We start from the raw sequence: 20,800 nt of genomic DNA, 5'->3' as shown, positions 1-20,800 counted from the left end.
CTTCTGATCAGGCCTACATGATCCATGACATTATATGCCCGATGAGGGCATGGTTATTACTGTTTTCCTTTTTCAGTCCTAAATTCCTTTGTATGTTTCCCATGTTGAAAGCACTGAACGGCTTCAGAGCTGCCCACTGTGGCTAAATAGGAAATTGTTTCAATCAAACGATTTCCCACTCTGTGATGATATGTGCTGTAGCTTCAGTGCATGACTCCTACTGCTAATTTAGCTTAATATGAACATGTAAAATCACAAAATCATTTGGCAACAGCAGTGTTAGGATGCAAATCAGAGCTGTTGCCATGAGATGAAGATTAATTTTCTAAACCAGAGGATGATATTTTACCTGGAAAAGCTGCAAACTCTGAAGAACTTAATCTGCAAATAAGGATATGGACTTGTATAAACTACAGCTGATTCAGGTATGTACATTACCAAACCATTATGACATTACACTGAAGGTACTGCAGTTTTTATAAGTCACACTTTAATACAGTAATCGGTACATTTATTTTTAATTTAGCATTTCGTATGATTTTCATGAAAGAGTAAATGTCAGAAATTGGTATTTTCTCTACTTCCTCAGACCAATATTTTTCTGAACAAGTGTCACTATGACTATACAAGCAAAAGTTAAATCAGGATTTAGGGTTTTATTGCCATCTTCTATACAGTCACAATCAGAGCTGGATGCTAGAAATGAGGAAAAAAAGACCTTTCTGGACATTGAGTCTAATTCAATGCAAAACATCTGCTGTCATCTGTGTATTCACAAGGTTCCTTGTGATGGATTCCTCCAGAAAGAGAAGGAGGCAAGATGGTGAAAGAAAAATTCTCTCGGCATCAACCTGCTTCTGTTCCACCCTTTTCCTTGCTTAGACTTCGCTAATTCCATTTATTCTGTTTAGAATGCTACAAATACATCCTATCTGTCATGTTGTCTTGTATACCTGCTGTAATAATCAAATAATTGAGTCTCTCCTGTTAAGCCCACACACTTACTTCTTACTTTTTTGGGAGTCCTGATACATTTTGTGTTCATTGTACAGTAGCATAAAAGTAACATATGTCTGCAGAGGGATACCCCATCTTCACTCTAATCTACTTCACCAAGAGAAACCAAACAGAACCCCCAACTATTTCAACCAAACCAGGGTGAAAAAACTCTACCAGCCCTTAAATCTATATATGATTCACACCTGCTTTTGCTTTAAGCTTTGGAGGACCAGCCTTTTACACAGATGAAAATTAAAACAGTCCTGTCTAGGTTCTTCTTTCCCAGTCACTCCATACTGGAGTTGCTTAGCAAAAAATGCTTCACTGTGCCTTTACATCAAATATTCCACAAGGATAAGCTAGTCAGCACCTCTTTTATCACACTAAGTCTTCCTCAGATTGCATCCACTCAACCAGTCCTCTCTCAGGGCATGTTTGGTGTTTCTCAGTGCATTGTGTCCTCCTCAATGCTTCTTCAACATCAGAATTGTCATCCTTACACACCTTCAAGAATGGGCCACTGCTTGGCTAATACCACCACAGGAGAAAGTGAGGTGGTACCCATCTTCTAAACAATGGTGCAGCCAAAACGAGTCACAGCTGAAGGTCTTGCCTCTTCCTAGCCTGGCTTTTTTCTGATCTGCCATTCTTCACATTAGGTTCTGCTAGAATGAACAGACTGGGAATTTTAAACCCTTAAGCAGACCCCAGTCAAAGTGATTACCTCCCAAATAAAACCTAAGCAGAAAAATATTCTCTAGTATTTACTCCTCATCTTAAGTGAGAAATGAGACTTCTTTTCAAACCAAAAGGGGATTTTTTAGATTTTATTTAAGACAAATCTTAAAGTATTAAGCTGTTCCTGTGTGGCTTGTAAAATGCAGTACCAGATCCAGTACAATATTTTGTAAAGCGATCTGGGAAGCAGAGACATGGGACTCCTTGCAATTTCAGATCAGTTTTCAGAAGCAATTTCTCAAGACCCTTTGGTGGCAGGGACTACATGTAGTCAGGAAAACAGCGTGGTGAGTGAATGAACAAAGGAAGTAAAGTTAGGGGGGCCAAAAGCACAGACTTCTGCAAGAAAAACAGGTCCAGTAACTTACAAAACACACTGATAGGCCTGAGATCAGCATCTTATATAGATAAGAGCACTTCACTGGCCATGCACCCCTTGGGCAAAATCTGCCGTGTGAGTCTGCCCAAGTATAGGCTCATTTTTCTTCCCACAAGGCAAGAACAATTTAACATTTCTCAAGGTGCTGGGGTATAAACAATCTCAGGGCAGTCCTGCTTTGCTTTGCTCATTTATTTATAGGTATAGGACAGGGTAAACACCTACAAATATTTTTCTGCTGGAACAGGAAGAGGGATATTTGCTGGTTCACAGCAATCATTCACAGACCTTCAACTTTGATTGCTAAATTGCTTCACATGGAAAAACCACCAGTCCTGTGCTTCTGTGCTCAAGCAGGCATGCAGTTAACCTGTATGAAAATGCCCGTCCATATACCATGGAACCTGCAGCTGGACTACTGAACACAAGGCACCTTGCAAAATGAGGCTGATTGCGCTGTCCAAAACCCTGCCCAAACACATGCAGCTGGAACAAGGGATGGTGACACCACTGTGACTAATGAATGCAGGCCATCAGTAATCAAAAAGTAATCAAAAGTAATAAAAAAGGAACTTCCTCCCTCAAACCCACTTACTGTTTGGGAAATTCTATCATTATGCTTTGGGAAAATATATTCATTTCCCTCCCCCCGGATGCTTATGTGTGTGGCAGTGCCAACTCTTAAAATAAGAAGGGTCAAGCTTGCTTAACACTTAAATACTTGTTTGCTGCTATTTCCAGCAGGAAAATCTGGATTGCGCATTTAAAGAAGAAAGAAAACAGAAATGTGGCTAAAATGAGTAAGAGGGCAGCTGCAGAAATGTGTAAAAACTGCTCAGAAACAAAACTATCATTATTTTAACATGCTAATATGTTCCAGTGGGTTGCTTGCAAAGCCCAGTTGGTTGCTTCATGCTTCTCTGACTGTCATCCCCCTGGGAGATTCCTGTGACCATTAAGCACCACGGAGCTAAAACCAAAACCAACTGATACACAAGGCTCCCTTATACTAATTGCAACAGTGAACATTTTTCAGAATACTTATCATGCTGGGGGAACAGGCAGGATCCATGAAGATGAGGTAGTTTTCACAACTTTATCCAAATATTGTAGTTTCTGCTGCATTAGATGAACACCCCTGGGCTTCTCCTAAGGGATGTTTCTGTACTAGCAGAATATTCCCCTTCTGGTGCTCATAAACTAAAAGAGGAATCCTTGAATAGAGATATCCCTTAGAGTTTGGGCTCTTTTTGCTCCTCTGAGGGGATTCTTGTCATTAAAGCTCTTACCTCTGCCAATGTTCTTTGTTACAGTTCCCTGATATGTCAAGCACATGGTGGTGGAGGACTTTTCCATCTTAATGCTTATTCACTCTGCTCCATCTTACCATACCACATCATCCTATATCAAGACACAGTCTTAGTACAGAAGGTTTTCCCAGAGCATTAGCTCTTTTTTGAGGTTACAAATCCATCTTCCTCATGTTCACTGCTGCACCATGAAGTCTTCTTTTCTCACCCTAGACATCCAGCAGGCGATAAATGTAGTTGACAGCAGTACAGCACTTCCTTCACTTCCTTCTCCCCTCCTATTCCTTTATCTCATCAGCCACCACTGCCATATCTCTTCTTTCTGTCACCTCCTCCCTATTTGGCCTCCCCAGTCAACCTCCCCATGTAAGCCTCATTATACCCTCAGCAGCTATCCTACTCAAAAGTGCCTTTTACCCACTGATGCTCATCAGTCCTGAAAAACATTTGCCTTGCTTTATTCCCTTTGGCTGCCACCAGCCTCTTTCCATACCTGGCTTTTCCCAACCCTTTTTAAAGGGTTAACCACTGACAGGGTTAATGACAGAATGAAACAGCTGTGAAATGGGAAGGGCAAAAGCTCCTAATTCACACTTTTTATTTCCCTCCCTTCCCACCTCACTTTTAAAGGAAAAAGCTGCAGACACAGTTTCAAGGACTGCATGTGGCTGAAATTGCACCAGAGGGGACAGTGTTCCAGCCCAGAAGGTGTTGGGAAGAGAGTCCAAGCAAAATGTCTATCTCTAATTGTAAAATGGAAGAACAATATGATTAATTATCTTCCACTTTGTAGCCAAGGGTTCAGCAAACCTCCCCTGACTGCTGTATTACTATCAAAGCTGATATGTTAAGATGTATGCACAGTGAGAAATTATAAAAGCCAAGCATCATAAAGGATGTGGGTGCTGCAGGAAGAAAGATTCAAAAGGCTAACTATGCATAGAACTGGGCTTAAACACACCTGTTTCAGAAAAAAGACAGTGATTTTCTCATCAGTATTTGAAGTGTGTGAGCACCAAGGGGAGTTACCTCCTTCAACAGAAAGGATGCAATTAAGAACTGGAGATGAAATCACAAGGCGAATTTAAACTGCTCATCATGGAGGGGAGAAAAACAAGTCTTTACATAGAAGATATTCTAGGAAGTGAGTGTCCCAGTGGTTGGGGCATGGAGAACTAGACTGATTCAACGGAAGCACATTGCTTGCATCAGTCTCACAGTGCCAAGGATGCACAATAGATGGCCTAGGGGGATTTTCCATCTGTTGACTCCATGTTCGGGATTAAATGACTATGGGCTCAAGATTTGCATGTGTTTATGAAAACAGTTTAAGATTGCTTCTTTGTGCTGTGTCCCACAGGTTGGCATCACTTTGCTTTTTCCTGTGGCCAGCAGAAACTCCACTTGAATTTTTAACAAAGGAGTGTATTTTTTTAAAAGTTTTTTTTATCCCAGTGTGTTGAATCTGTCTTAGAGTTGTACTACTGTGTAATTAAGTTTAATGCATTCGAGTTGGAGGCACAAATAAGGTGGATGCTGTAGTAACAGCGTAATGATGGGATTTTTCTCCAGCTGATGATACACCCCGGAGTGCTTCCAATTTTCAAATTTGGAATCTAATGGCTCATTCCTGTTCTTTAGCAGGGAGCATGAGTGAGACAGAGACACAGGGTGCAAGCACTGAACTGCTTATCTCTTAAAAAGTCAGCTACACAGTGTGTGTGAACCCAGACCAGTAGCTCACCGCAGAAGATGGGAGAGGGACACAGAAAGAAGACTATGGGTTGTACTTTGGCAGTTGGTTTGGATGATACAAAACTGCTCTCACTGCCAACACACATGGATGCCAGGGATGTTATAGGAACTTGCAACAGCTTATCTAAACATCTAAATATCACCATCAGGATGGAGGAATGCAGAGACTTGTCCCAGACAGTTGCAGGCAGGAGGAATGTACTGCTCTCCTGCTTCATGTTTGATTTATCCTGGAGCTCAGGGCTTCCTGGGGTAGATTGCTAGAAGCACCAGGCTGATTTCTGGTTTCTATGGCTCTTTATAATAACTAATTTTCCATAGCCTAGGCAGTGTGGAAGGTACCACTGATTTGTTTATTTTGGAAAACCACCTACAAGTCCCAGCAAGCATTGTGTCTCCATGCCAGAAAGCATTTTGAAGACTACAGCCTGTAAAAGAGGCCTGGGTCACCTCTTTTTAGTGCTTAGAGTCAACAAGATCGTTTTGATGCAGAAAATTCTGTCCCACATTATCCAGTTTACATTTTGTGGAACTTGCCTATTGACTTGACATTAGTAGGAACACTATTGGTTTCAGAGAATTCAGTTAGGAAAAACTGCTTCTTACTTTTACAAAGTCTTCCTTTATTTGTCTTGGATGATGCTATTTTCTTTGTTCACCTATCACCAGCACAGGATAATTGAAGCTGGATGCACCAATTCAGCAGCCTGATATTTAAGCACGTATTTACAGGAAAAAGGTGTTCACTGAGCAGCCCTTGACTCAGGACTTGGACTCTGCCAGGTTGCAAGAGCCCGGGGGTTTTGGCCATTAGAAAACAATGCAAGGCTCACCTCCTGAGAGGCATTTGGGTGGATGCCTGATTTACTTTCAGAGGCAAACTTCTGGCTTTAATCTTGCATTTTCATGTCACACTTTACATTAAATGCTACACACAGAGTATCAAAGAAGCAATTCAGTTCAATGCCTGTAGCTCTCCTGCATGTATTGATTTCATCTAGCGTGTGCCAGGTATGTCTTGCAGCCTTGAAATTTTCCAGCACCACAGAACAGTTTGATTTCTGTTCCTCTCCTGACGTATTTCTTGGGGACAAGGTATAAGGCACAAATGACACAAGCAACCTCCTTATAGCAAAAGTGTTTCTCCAAAGTCAAAATGCTATAGGCACTTGTGTCTTTTTCAAACTGCCCTATGCACAACTCCTGACTGTAATAAACAGTATGTTGCTGATAAATGAGTTGTGTTCATAATAACTCTTCCTACAAGGCAACCAGGAGAGGAGACATGCTTTTCCCACTGTCTTTTCTCCTGCGGATTGTGCAGTCCAGAATCTCCGTATAAATAAATCCAGACACATATAAACATGCAGCTTCTAACCTCTGCCAAGCAGTCCATGGTGGGACTTCCAGTAGCACCAGGAGCTTGCCCCTGCAAAAAATCCCTATTCTGAATTTGCTCCCCATTATAACCTGTGAAACTAATTATGGCTTCTTAACTACACAAGGTTTTTACTGAAAGCTTGCTTGTCCATTCCACACCTTCCCTTACAAAGGCAGGTTCTCCATTGTTTTCTCTCTCTCTGTCACTGTATTTCCAGTGCTAGAGAAATTAAAAGTCAGTCTCAGACAGGAAAGCATATTGGCACTGCACCTTGGGAAACGGCAGTAAGAAGATCCCTATGGACCAGATTCTGGACCTGGCTCAGATGAGCTATTTCCCTCCCACACCTGGAAAAAGGCTGAAGTAAGGACAGAAGGTTTTCCATTTACATTCATTTACCAGTGGTTTGAAAGATACTGTACTCCACTGCCAAGCTTTCCTTTTCTTAGTCCAAACAGGGGCATGGGTCTAAGTTACTTAGAGAAGTTTTTCTTTCTGCAGCATGCCTGACAAACACATGGAGATAAGGTAGTCTAAGAAATAATGAAGAATAAAAAGGGCATTAAAATAAGGACAGTATATGAAAGCCAAGAAAAGGATTAAAACATTAAAGAGAGCCCTCTAGTATCCTAAAGACTTGGACAAAGATATGATCTTGGGGTTTTTTTACTTTGTGAGTTTTTGCATTTGAAGTAACAAACTTCAAACCATGGATGTGGAAAAGAGTCTCTCCTGGGCTTACAAATGAATCTCACTGACCACAGGAGATGGAAGTTTTTGTCAAAGAAAGACTCATCTGACTCTGCATACCTGATACCTGACTTATGAATCTTCATACCATAACATAGATAGATATATAGATAGATGGTAGGTAGGTAGGTAGGTAGATAGATAGATGATAGATAGATAGATAGATAGATAGATAGATAGATAGAACTTCCTACCCTCAACTTTTTCCTTTCACCAATCAAACATCAGATCCTTCTCCATTCTCCTATATACCACTCACGTTTTGTTCTTCAGGTCCTTCCACATTGCAGCAGTGCCTGCTCCTGGTATCTCTCCTCCTCATCACCCTGAACATCTGCTTTCACATCTGAATTAAAAATGCTTTCCTTTTTGCCCATACCTCTACCCACCATGTGAGGGCTGTAGTACAGGTCCTAGTTAGTTACTGGAGCACTGGGGCTATCACCACCCTGTATCTGTTAGCATGTTCCAGAGAATGATGTCACCCTGGAGGGCTCTCCGGAGTGCCTTTCATCCATCCATTCATCCATCCATCCACCCATCCCATGGGCAGTCCAAGGGTGCTCATACATCCTCCCTGCCTTTCCATTGATGATATTCCATGACAACATGTATGGAATAGCTGCCAAGGCTACCTAATATGCTAGAATCCATCCTCATGAGGGATATGTATGTATACTGATCTGCCCTAGTCCTATCCCCACACATAAACATTTTCCTCGCACATCTCTCAGGACTCTCTCACAGATAACCAGAGAAGACCAACAGTTTAACTGGGAGGTGTGCAAGAGGATGATCTATGCATTAGTTAAGTGACTCCGCGTGTATCACAGAAAGCTGCAGTGCCCTATATTGTATTAACAGGCATTATAAAAACTTGTGATAGGAAGAAAGGCAATAACTTTTACCATTCAACATTTTAATACTGTTCATGGTAATGTTATGCCTTCATTCCTGCCTCTCATCAACAGCTTTCAAGGAAGGATCATTAAGAAGGCATATTCCAGTACAAGAAAGACTTCAGGCTCAGTTCATTGAAAAGAGATATTTCAATAAAGCTAGTTTAATGTTCAGATCAGAAGTGCCCTCAGGGATTTCTGTGCCTTACCCACAAATCTCTGATGCTCAGCAGTAGACTGTGTTTATACAATATCAATGTGTAAGATATGGAGATGCCCAGTGAGTGTGGATTTCCCTAAAATACTATATATGCTTCTTTTATTCAACTCCATAACACAGTGGTGTTCAGCCATAAAGTGTGGGAGGGTGTAAACTGCAATACACAAAGTGATCAGGTTCTCCACTTGTATTCCATATGTGCATCCCCGGTAGCAAGTGATAGAAAATTTGATATTTGGATCCTTGTTGGACTCAAAAATGAGTAGGAAGAAAACAAAAGCCAAACTGTTTACAGAGATATCAGACCCCACTGGAAAAGATATTTATCTTTCAGTAGTATTCCACTTGTTTTCTTAAGTGATTCAGTGCTTTAAATAAACAGTTTTGATTGCCTTAAGTGTTCTAAAGAAAAACATCTGGATTCCAGTTATATTGAGGAACTAGAGCATAAATAAAGCATTGTCTATCAAACTAGGTAAATAGTAAGAGCTTCTTTTATAAATCAAGTTGTAAGTTTTTGTGATCTCCCCAAGACATTCATGGCAGAATTTTACAGGGTCTGTAGAGAGTACCTATTCACAAAGTACCTTGTGTCCAAACAAGAAGGTGGGAATAAGTTGCACCACTAAGCCAGAAGGATGATACATTTCCTCTGCAACACCTTAAATTATAGTAAACTTATTCTGAAAGAAATACAGCATTTGAAACATTGGAAGTAACAGCAAAGTCCCAGCACAGTCAGTTAAGCTGAGTCACCTAGTTCAAACAGGGCTACATCTAGATGTAAATAACTCTTTACATACCTAGAGGTAACACAGTTATTTTAATATATTTTGCAGATCTGTCTCAGCTTTCACTGTTTTAAGAACTAGATGCTCTGAAGATACAATTTGTAGCTTGGTATGTGAACTGCCATCTTACATGACATTAAAAGGGTGGCATATAGCACAGCAGCCCAGTGAATGAGTGCTCCTAAATTTACTTCCACAGAATCACAAAATCATAGAATGGTTTAGGTTGGAAAGGACCTTAAGATCATCTTGTTCCAAACCCTCTGCCATGGGCAGGAACACCTCACACTAGACCATGTCACCCAAGTCTGTGTCCAACCTGGCCTTGAGCACTGACAGGGATGGAGCATTTGCCACCTCTTTGGGCAACCTCTTCCAGTGCCTCATCACCCTTACAGTAAAGAACTTCTTCCTTACATCCAATCTAAACTTCCCCTGTTTAAGTTTGAACCTGTTACCTCTTGTCCTATCACTACAGTCCCTAATGAAGAGTCCCTCTCCAGCATCCTTGTAGGCCCCCTTCAGATACTGGAAGGCTGCCATGAGGCCTCCATGCAGTCTTCTCTTCTCCAGGCTGAACAGCCCCAACTCTCAGCCTGTCTTCATATGGGAGGTGCTCCAGTCCCCTGATCATCCTCGTGGTCCTCCTCTGGACTTGTTCCAACAGTTCCATGTCCTTTTGATGTTGAGGACACCAGAACTGCACACAGTGCCTTAGTTTTCCTGCCCTTTCCATAGAAGTTTCTTCATTGACTATCAATGGAAAGACTCAATTGCTTTTCCATTAAGGCAACTGGTTTTCTGTGCACTTACAATTCAGGTGAACATCTATCTTAAACAGGCAGACTTGATCTCAGGCTATAATGCTGACTTACACTGTTGATAAGCCACAGTCATAATATCATGACTACTATTTAAGGATTCAGCTAGTGTGTCTGTGCGTGACTATGTCTGCATAAAGACAACAACTTTGCCTAATCTCACACAAAAGTAGACCTACTGGGGACTGCCCTTCACAGAAGTCTTGCATGCATCTATTAAAGCTGTTCTAAACAGTTAAATATAATTAAACAAAACCTGATAGCAAAAATCTTAGCTCAGCCAAGGAGGAACAACTGGGTATTTCTAGAAATATAGCACAAATTCAATAGCAGACATTCATATACACTCTAATTCATGCACTGCATAATGTTTTCCACTTTGATGGTTATAAATTACGTACTGTAACTCAACAAGAGGGGGAAAACCTAACAGCAGTCACCTGTGACTTTTAATAGAGAGCAGTAACAAATCACACCTATATTTATTATTTTTTAACATCATCACTTCAGGGTTGCAGCTGTTTGGTTCTGACAGATTCAAAGGCAGAGAAAGGCATGCAGAGAGAAAATGTTTGTGATCTTAACTCCTGCTAGCTTGGCAGCTCTCTACCTATTTCACAGATTTCTGGTAGTGTCTGCTGTACCCTGATGAATCCATGAGCTTCTGGGGAGATTGGAAGTGCAAACATGTTTGGGTTATTCGCTCCACCAGGTAATGCTACTAAACCAGCAAAGGTGACCCACCTCTTTGGATTCAGTATTGATTTATTTTTTCTTTTAAATGCTCCCCATCCATCAATGTCCAAGAAGAAATGTAGCCAGGTCCTCATGAATTCAGCGTACTCTGGCTTTTCTGCTTATGTGCTAACACAGGGACAAGAGAAAAAGGAAAAAAAAAGCCCAGACAGATATGGACAAATCCATGCCCAGAACACGCTAAAAAAAATTGAAACAGCTTTTGGTTTCCTTTTGTAGTGTCATACTGACCTTGAGAGGGGCAAAAACAGTCTAATTGGAATCTGCAGGATATAAAATGACAAGTAAGCATCAGCAGTGAATGTAGGAAAAAAAAACTTTTTTATCTGTTATGAAGTAATGGAAGTTACTGGAAGAGGGAAAAGGAAGGTAGGATGAAGGGCACTCACCTTCTTCTGCAGTGTCTATCACCTGAGAAAAGGCTAAGCCAGCTTTTAACAAACAGAAGTGTATGCCCCACAGATCATGCTGGCTTGGCATAAAGTTCCCACAATGCCATCTTCACAATATGGTGTATGGTTTTCATCACATTATTTCACTGGGTAACAGCTAAGGCTTCCAATGATGATGGGTGTTAATACCGGGCAGCAAGTTTGCAAGTTCATCTTTATGCAGAAAACTGAAGCAAACCAAGTGGAAAATGCTCACCTCTGCTTGGCAGTTTAAATTAGTGGAAGAGAGTCTGGTACTAATGCTGGAATATAGAGCTTTATGTCATGGGATTTGCACTGATGCGTGTCTGGATGAAATAAAATTTTTTCTGCAGAGGAACTGGCCAATTTGTAACTCAGATGATCAGAGCAGAGCATATTATTGTCTCAGAACAAGCCAATCTGTCAGCATCTTCTTAGCACAGCTGAAATTAGCGTATCTAAAGCCAAACATGTTTTAGTAAATTGAATGTTTGCAGAGGCCTATAGTGATCAAAAATATATTGTCAAGCATATAAAAAGTTAATAGTTAATAGCTGAAAGATATTAAGAACCTGTCCCTTCAGGTTTCACTAAAATAAAACTAAACTAAAAATAGATTTTTAGACAGGTTTTTTCAAATAAGGGTGCAGAATTCCTCCTTAAAGCATCAGAGGCCATTCATTGCTTCAGCACAAAGCTTAACAGACACTCCACAGCAATTTCACCTCTAGAGGGAAATAAAGTTTCCATAGAATCAACTTTTTATGCAAGAAACGATTAGTCTTGCCCAAAGCATTCAGGTTTCCTTTGGGAAAAATCAAAACAAAATATTTCCTTCACTACATGAGCTTGACCCAAATCAAACATTTCAGTTTATTTTTTATCTGAACAGGAATATTTTATTTCAACTCAGTTCAACTTCAAACTGCCTCTGGGCTTCCTGCTACGGTGGATAGCAATTGTCCTGGAGAACAAGGGAATAAGACAATTTGCACCTCAGCCAGTTAGCTGGCTCATAAGAAAACATTTTTAATCCAAGAAAATGTTTAGATACTTCCAAACTGAATTTCTTCAGAACTTTACCTTCCATGAAAAAAAAAATGCTATGGGAAAATAAGTGTCAAAATTGCATGCAAGAAAAAAAAATTCTGTCTCTAATTTCCAGCCAACTAATCATTACATCAGTTTGGTACCATAGCGATTCCACTGGAATCATATCAACCTAAAAGGCATTGCAAGTGCAATGTTACTCATCTCAGTGCACAGCTCTAAGCAGATAAAGATGTGCCTTAAGTAGCTCTAGGTTCCCTCTCACATTTACCTCCTTCTTGGGACTATGATATGCAATATCCTGAAAGAATTATGTGGTCAGAAAGGAAGACTTTATAAAAATCACCAGCAATACTGCATATCTTCCAAAAACTCACGGATGAATGAGACAATTGGAGTTTTAAAAGTAAGGGATAAACCACAGCTTCACCTGGGATTCAGAAGAGACTGAAACTAGCATTTGCATATGGGATAGACATAAAAGATTGGAAAGTTTCAGTTGCTTTAAGAATTACAGAATGTTTTGTATTGGAAGGGACCTTAAAGATCATCCAATTCCAACCCCCCTGCCATGGGCAGGGACATCTTCCACTAGACCAGGTTTCTCAAAGCCCTGTCCAAACTGGCCTTGAACACTGCCAGGGATGGGGCAGCAACAGCTTCTCTGGGAAACCTGTGCCAGTGCCTCACCATCCTCACAGCTTCACTGTGTGCGCTTGCAGCCCAGAAAGCCAACCGTATCCTGGCCTGCATCAAAAGGAGTGTGACCAGCAGGTCAAAGGAGGTGATCCTGCCCCTCTACTCTGCTCTCATGAGACCTCACTTCGAGTATTGTGTGCAGTTCTGGTGTTATCAACATAAAAAGGACATGGAACTGTTGGAACAAGTCCAGAGGAGGGCCACGAGGATGATCAGGGGACTGGAGCACCTCCTGTATGAAGACAGGCTGAGAAAGTTGGGGCTGTTCAGCCTGGAGAAGAGAAGGCTGCATGGAGACCTCATAGCAGCCTTCCAGTATCTAAAGGGGGGCTATAGGGATGCTGGGGAGGGACTCTTCATTAGGGACTGTAGGGATAGGACAAGGGGTAACACGTTCAAACTTAAACAGGGGAAGTTTAGATTGGATGTAAGGAAGAAGTTCTTTACTGTAAGGGTGGTGAAGCACTGGAATGGGTTGCCCAAGGAAGTAGCGAATGCTCCATCCCTGGCAGTGTTCAAAGCCAGGTTGGACACAGCCTTGGGTGACATGGCTTAGTGTGAGGTGCCCCTGCTCATGGCATGGAGGTTGGAACTAGGTGATATTAAGGTCCTTTCCAACCGAAAGCACTCTATGATTTTGTGATTCTGTGGACAACAAGGTTGAGGGACACTGATTCTGAGTGGATTTGAGAAAGTTCATGTCAGCCTGTTCTCACATCACTGCAATGGCATGGGTCAAGAAGACTGAAAGATCCAGAATGAGCTCAGCTGTGGAGTGAGCACTGAAAAGAGAGCAGCACTGTTTAGTTATTTGTTCTGGTTTGTAATAACTAGCCTCTGATTCACGTCTTGAGGCATCACAGAATTAACTGCTCCAACAGCCCCTAATAAATGTAAGCAGACATGCCACATAAAAGTAGTCTTGACCACAGCACAAATTATTCATATTCCATTTGCCTCAGTTTCAGATGTCAGAGTGAACAATTAACCTCTGCGGTTTATACATTTACTGATTAAGGAATTCACTTAAAACATCAAGGAGGGCACTGGCAAACTCAGAAACTGGCGATTTTTGTACCTGAAATAATCCTGAGAACACCAAACTTGAGTTATGCAAACTAGGTTTTTTTACTTCTCTTTCAGATGAAATTGTTGAAAAGCAGCATTTCCAGGAAGCAATTACGTGCACCATACCAAGCATAAAAACACTGCCCAATAGGAGAGATTAATGTCCTACAACATTCTCAATCAGAGATAGGAAACAGAGGCAGGGCTCTCATGAACCTCACATGTTGGTGCCTTCCAGAAATTAAAAAGCAATGTAAACTGTTCCCATGCCGTCTGTGTTTCCAAAGAATGATTTATGTCTAACACAGTCCACATTATTGTCATTTTAAGCTAAGATTTCACTTCTCTCTCTGGGACAGGCTGCACTGTTTGTTTTTAGTGCAGACACGCTGCCTGGGTCACAATGTGTGAGGCTCTGCTGCTATCAGAGTGCACGCTTGCCTGTTTAAAAATGGAAGACTGGGGGACCTACAGTTTTCCAGAGGTACTCCCCTTTAGCAAAAGCAATCATCAAGGCTGCCTTTAAACACTGCTTTTAGTTAAAACAAAAAAATCCTGAGGTAAATAATACATTATACTTGTGCTCAGTAACATACCCAGCATACTTTGCTAGAAGATATTGTTAAGATCATGGATAGGTTTATGACACAGTGGGCTACACAAAAGTGGTTTCTGACTCTTTCAAGATTCATGTACCAACCTAAAAAGGACATTTAATCTACCTGTGCCTCAGGTTCACATATGTCAAATTGTTTTTGGGGTGGACAGAGTATTGTTCAAAAGGCACTCAAATCTTGTGGCGATGTTTCTACAGCTAGACCAAAGGAAATGGTGCAGTACCTATCTGAAGAGCTTATGACTGTACCTGCAAAGGTCTTAAACAAGGCAACATTCAGCCTGTTTGCAATTACATTTTATGCTCCTGATGTCCAGAGTAGAGCTGTAGTCTTAAATGAGTCATTGGAGCAGAGGAAGGAGAGAAAAGTCATGCCATTGCAATGAAGGGGAGATGAAGCTACTCTGTAAGGAACAGGAAGGTCCTTTACACATCTGCTTCAGGTCTATAGGAAGCTGCAGATGTGAAATCAGGATTCATAAACCTTTCACACACAGACTATTTCTTAGCGTATTCATTCAAGAAAGCATAAGACCAGGTCCTAAACCTCCATCCCATCCTTGGAGTGGGAGAAAGGTGCAAACAGCCCTGCTTGGTGAAACTGGGCTTTGCTGGCAGCTACAACCTCCGACCCACAGTTTGGATATTGACCTGCAAAAAAAGGTACCTCCCACCCATGACTGTTACATTAGAGTTGTTACAGCCACCTGAGTAAATAACAGGACACCTGGATTCCTCACAAAGATTATAACCTAGCCAAGGAGTATTGTGCCTTGTTTTGCACAGTAGCCATGTTTGACAGAAGCAGAGCCCAACTTCTGCATTACATCTGCACTCTCACGTCAATTGCATCTTCACAGGGACAGCGGATGAACCCTCTGGAGCATGGATGCAAAGCTGACTTTGTGAATATAGTAACCCATTTGATTGTCATATTAAAGGAGAGAGGGAAAAGGCCTCTTCTGGCTTCTGGATAGGACTGTCAGGGCTGGAGTATTTCTTGCTAAACTCAGCACTATCAGCCTTTTTTTACTAGCTTGTGTTGCCTGATAGTCTTCTGGCCTCTCCTATGGGACTGGGACTCATTTCCAGCTCCCATGTGGGCATCAGCCTGGCTGCTCTATTCTGCTGTGACAGCTGTGGGTCTGCACTCAGCTGGAAGCAAAACTGGTTCCAAAGGAGCTTACTGTGAAAAACTTCCTGTAATAGTGCCTTAATGATCTGGATGTCCTTTGGTGCATGCTCCAAGACTCACTTTTATAAGGTTTTGACCCCTCAAGGGATTAGTACATGTCAGCTGAGCTGATATGTATAATATAACATGTATAATATATATATATAATATAACATGTATAATATAACTCTTCCTGTGTTCACACTTCCCTGGGATCCCCATGGCTTAGTGGTGCTGCAGATAGAGCTGAGCTATGGGTGCATACTGCAGCTCCTGTGGGCACTCCGGGACCCACTGGTGCTCAGTGACACTCGCACCTCTCTGAGCTCTCACTGCAAACTGCCTGAGCCTGCCTGTGTAAATCCATTGCCCTCTACATGATGTAAATGTGCAATATATTTCAGGATGAGCAAGGGAGCAGCAGCCCCACTCAGCTGACTATTGACAACCATAAGTCTCAAAAAAAATGGCAGTAGGTTTTGTGTAAGGTGTCAAATTGAAGAGTTGGCTACTTCTTCATCTGTGTCCTGGCAGCAGATGTAAAAGGCAGAAACAGTGGAAGGCTGTTTCCCCCTCTGCTCTATACTGCTTTGCTTTACTGAACTGCTTCCTCTAGGACACTTGCTTGGGATGGGCTGCTAGGGTTAACTGTTACACCCACCTCCTGAAAAATGAGCGTGACATCAGAGTGACTTCAATTTTTATAAATATCCATTGCCAATTTGATTAACATGTCAGCACAGACCTGGAGTTAAAACGGAAGGGGATTAAATATTACTCCTTCCTTTTCAGGCTGGCATAATTCCCCATCTACATGTAAAACTTCACACTTACATTTTTCACTAGTATCTACCATCGCAAGCATTAGATTTTGTCCCTTTTAATCCTGCATCCTGTAAAACACTGTAATTGCATGTGTTTGCAAGCCACCCTATGCAAATGGAAAGTGTGCACTGAAAAAGTATGCAAGCAGAGGACCCCAGAAATACACACTGCAAAAGCTGCTAGTTTACCAAAAAGACCCTCTTCGGTCTGCCTTCCCCTGCCCTCCCCTGCTGTTGCTACCTTGCAGTTTATGACATCCAGACAGTGGGAGGTCTGACAAACCGAACAAGGCAGTGAGCAAGAAATTCCATTCCTGTTGAAATCAGTAATTCCTCTGTGCAGGCTGCTTTTTCGTGTGTGTGTGTGCTTTTGTGTCACTTCGAGAAGGGCTCTGATATTATTATTACTTTAAATATAGCTTGCCCTGGGGCGGGGAAATGTACAAGGAAGGAGTCGGCAAGCAGCCTATCTCTCAGAAGAAAAGAGCAAGCCTCACAGCACAGGAACTGGCTTCACTCAAGTGTGCAGTTTAGAACTCAAGAAAACTATTCCAAATACCACCATCTTGGAGGAGACTGAAGAAAAAGGACACAAAACTGGCTAAACACAGTGAAGAACATGGTAAATCAGGGTACAAAGTGCACCTAACCGCAGTCTGAGAGTGGGCTCTGAAGTACAATGTAAGTCTTCCTTAAAATGTATTTTTTTATCATAGTATCTAGTTGTTTAATTTCCATTCTGAAGCCAGGCTGGGCCAAAAGGTACAATTAGCTATAAAGATCAGAGTGGAGCAGAATGTGTAGTCTCTGATATGAGGCTGAAAATGATACTGAAATGCAAAAGAAGTCAGAGACTTATTATGACCATATTATGGAAGATGAACTATAGATATGAGCATATCTAATTATTTCAAGAGAAAGATGCTGGATGGAATCTTTAATCAACTTTCTTAATAGGGAAGTGAGAGCTCTGCTGTTTTGTATGTCAAGCTATTTTAATACTGCTGTGTTTAAAACTGGGTGATTACAGTTACCAATAGCAATAAGATGTAGCTCCAGAGGGGAGTCCTAGTGGCTGCAAAAGTTTTTGTTTCTTATTTCTCCAACATTTTTGCTCTCTGAAGCCTCAAGTCCACAATTTCTGTCCTACAGCTTGGTTTTGATTTTCAGCTGGATTTTCAATGTATGCCAACAATGGACTTCCTATGGAACTGAGAACAAAACATTTCAGCTTTTGGAGTAATTCTGGTACATTTTTCTACATCATGCTAGTGGCAAAAGGTTGTGCTCCTTCAACTTCTGGCATGGACAACTGAGGAATATAAAGCCTGATGGTGACAAGGGGTGAAAATTTCCTCTTTTCCACTATTTATCTCACCAGTTTCAGACTTAGCAATGGATATTCTTCCTGATGAGGAGAGCTCTGTGAACCCAACTACAAATTCCCTAATACAAGTAAATCATGAGAGAAGACTCTACAGAAATGTTTATGGAGCTGGAGAGATTAATATATCGCATCTCTTTAACTTGACTGTGGACTCTGAAAACCTAACCAATCTTTCTTGTGAAAGCAACATGAGTCCATCGTGTCACCCTTCCCTGTTTCAGCTTTCACAGAAAAACTGGCCAGCTTTGCTGACAGTGATAGTGATTGTTTTAACCATTGCTGGAAATATTCTTGTCATCATGGCTGTGTCACTGGAGAAAAAACTACAGAACGCCACTAACTATTTTCTAATGTCACTCGCAATAGCTGATATGCTGCTGGGTTTCCTTGTCATGCCTGTGTCAATGTTAACCATACTTTATGGTGAGTATTAGCTGTGTAACCTACTGCATGTTTCAAGAAGCTTTAAACATTGCATGCACATGTTGTTATTACTTCATTCTCTTACAACAAAATACTGTAATCACTCCATACAAGTTGAAATATATATAATTGGTTAATGGATGCAAGAATAGGTGAAGTACTTGTACCTTTTCCTACTTTATGTTTCTAGTTACAGGCATTTTAAACACAGTCCAGAACATTAGTTTATTACTCAGATGTTCTCTGTATTCTTTCAGTTTTAACCCTGGCTCATAATTTTCAATATTCCTAATGAGAATGTGGGTTCCTGCCAGTTACTTTGCTCTGCAAATATGCACAGAAGCACTAATAACTACCTTTAGATTCAAAGTAGGCAACCCCTTCAATTTGTTTAAATGAAGTAATACAAATGTAAATAATCCTCTTAACACCAACATCCTGCTTAGACATCTACTCAGCAGCAAATGCTGGAATAAATATTGTAGGAGTTTAAAAAATGGATGGGAATTAATTCTGTCTAAATTTTAGTAACATTTACAACTGCAAAGCTATGATTTCTTAAGAGAAGTTATTTAAGAATTAAGTGAATAATGACTCACAGTTCATACCCTTGCAGGTGATTAATAGCAGATCTTCCTTCTCATTTTCACCAAAATTATTTGCAGCAGAGTTCACATAGAAAAAAATCAGCAGCTTATTTGTTCCGTGCCAATACTGCCAGGCTGTTATAATCCCTAAACTTAGAGAAATGAGTTTTCCAGTGCCACAACTGAATTGCTACAGTTCAAGGAGAAGCCAGACAACGCCAGGAGGAAAGTGAGGTTGTTTACAAAGCTTTCTGTTGCCTCACTATCTTGGGACTAATGGTCCACACGAGCCTGTGACTTGAGAGATTTCATCCAGAAAACTGGAAGTTTATTTCCCAGTTTCAGTATTTCTACACAGATTGCCCTCAGTAGCATTGGCAAACAGCATTTTGCACTGGTGATGCAAAATTATTGTGATTTATTGTATGACTGATGCAATTATCTCTGGTGGGGAAAACAGCGTTAAAAAAAGGAGCTGCGGGAGCAGAAATCGTCCGTTGTGTGAGATGAGCAAACCCTTTAAAATCCTGTGTGATTCCCTGAGACATGCAACAGGGACTCCTGCTGGCCAAGCTCTGTGCCGTGGAAAAGAGCCCCCAAAATCCGCGGCTCGGAAGTGATTCAGGTCGGGACGCAGGATTTTCTGCACACAGTGGAGATCAAACCGTTGTGGAGGAATGCTGCTTTCCCCTCCTTTGCAATCACTAGTGTGGAGGAGCGGCAGGCACCTAAAGCCACAGGGGAGGGGGTGTGTTGTCTTTGCTTTTTCCCTTTCAAGAGTCAGGAGAGGAGGTCTTTGCAGGGTAGCTTGGGGTGAGAAATCATCTGGTGGTGCACGCGGGTACCAGAAGAATCACCTCATCACAGTGCACCATCAACCTCCAAGGACAACCAGTGATGGCACAGAGTGAAAACTCCCTTTATACAGGACCATTTGCTCAACCACAGCCACCCAACTTCAGCCAGGTCACTTAAGTTGACAGTCCTGAGCCCAAACAGGGGGTCTTTGCACATATCTTGCTCTGCTGAGGCACCTCCAAAGCTGTGGAACAAGGGTGCTCCACCACCCATTCTCCAGCCCCTTGAAGGGCAATTGTAACAGTTTTTCTCAGAAGAGAGATGATTTTCTTCTTGAGAGCTTTACAGCTGTTGTGGGAAATTCCTGTTCAGCTGCCCAGCCACATCAGCCACGTGCCTGTCCCAGCCTGCACCCTTTGGGCAAGGAAGAAGGCTTCTCCATCCACTCAGCAGCATCACCTTTTGATGGAAAAAAGACACTCAGCAAGTGCTACCAAGCTGGATGTGCCCACAGAGCAGAAAACTCACAAAGATGAACAACAGTGCTGGTTCCCACCCCAAAACACATAGGCTGCTGGATCCCTGTTGCTCCTGCCTCAGAGGCTCATCCCACATTGTGGAGTGGCAGCAATGGCATGGATCAGCTGTCAGGATTATTGGCAGATGGTGTGTAACTCCTTGCTGCAGTGGAAGGGCCAGTCATTTCAGAGGGCTCCTGTCCACCCCAGTGCTGACCCCAGATACAGCCTCGGCTGGTGTGCTTCACATAAAGCAGTCAGTTGCTCCTCAGCAATTGCCCATGCCTACAGACTCTCCTCTCTTCTTTCCTCATAGCAGTTCCTTAGCCTTTCACTCAAAACAGTTTTCTTGCACCTCCTGTTACCAACAGAACAGCAGCCCAGCCATCCTGGCCAGCTTGGCTTGTTTGCCTCCTCACCTGAAAGGCCTTGTGAGAAAACATT

The 20,800-nt window shown here is 41.8% G+C and overlaps 1 protein-coding gene across 3 annotated transcripts in view; it reads left to right on the top strand.

The window, feature by feature from the left end:
* The first annotated feature begins 16,909 nt into the window (after positions 1–16,909).
* HTR2A (5-hydroxytryptamine receptor 2A) overlaps positions 16,910–20,800 on the top strand; it is a 28,904-nt gene continuing 25,013 nt past the window's right edge. Inside the window, exons 1-2 of one of the 3 annotated variants that reach the window (XM_061353081.1) lie at positions 16,910–17,324; positions 17,814–18,453. In XM_061353081.1, coding sequence (XP_061209065.1) covers positions 18,039–18,453 — 415 coding nt within the window. In that variant the 5' untranslated portion in view covers positions 16,910–17,324; positions 17,814–18,038. Of the gene's footprint in view, positions 18,454–20,800 lie in introns of all 3 variants that reach the window. The other 2 variants (XM_061353080.1, XM_061353079.1) reach the window with 2 other exon arrangements.

This window comes from Neopsephotus bourkii, unplaced genomic scaffold (assembly GCF_033783945.1).
Source record: "Neopsephotus bourkii isolate Nb327-2 ecotype Australia unplaced genomic scaffold, CSIRO-AGI_Nbou_v1 NB_663, whole genome shotgun sequence".
Taxonomy (NCBI): domain Eukaryota; kingdom Metazoa; phylum Chordata; class Aves; order Psittaciformes; family Psittacidae; genus Neopsephotus; species Neopsephotus bourkii.
The sequence above is the reverse complement of the archived record's forward strand: the minus strand, read 5'-3'. Positions and strand labels throughout refer to the sequence as shown.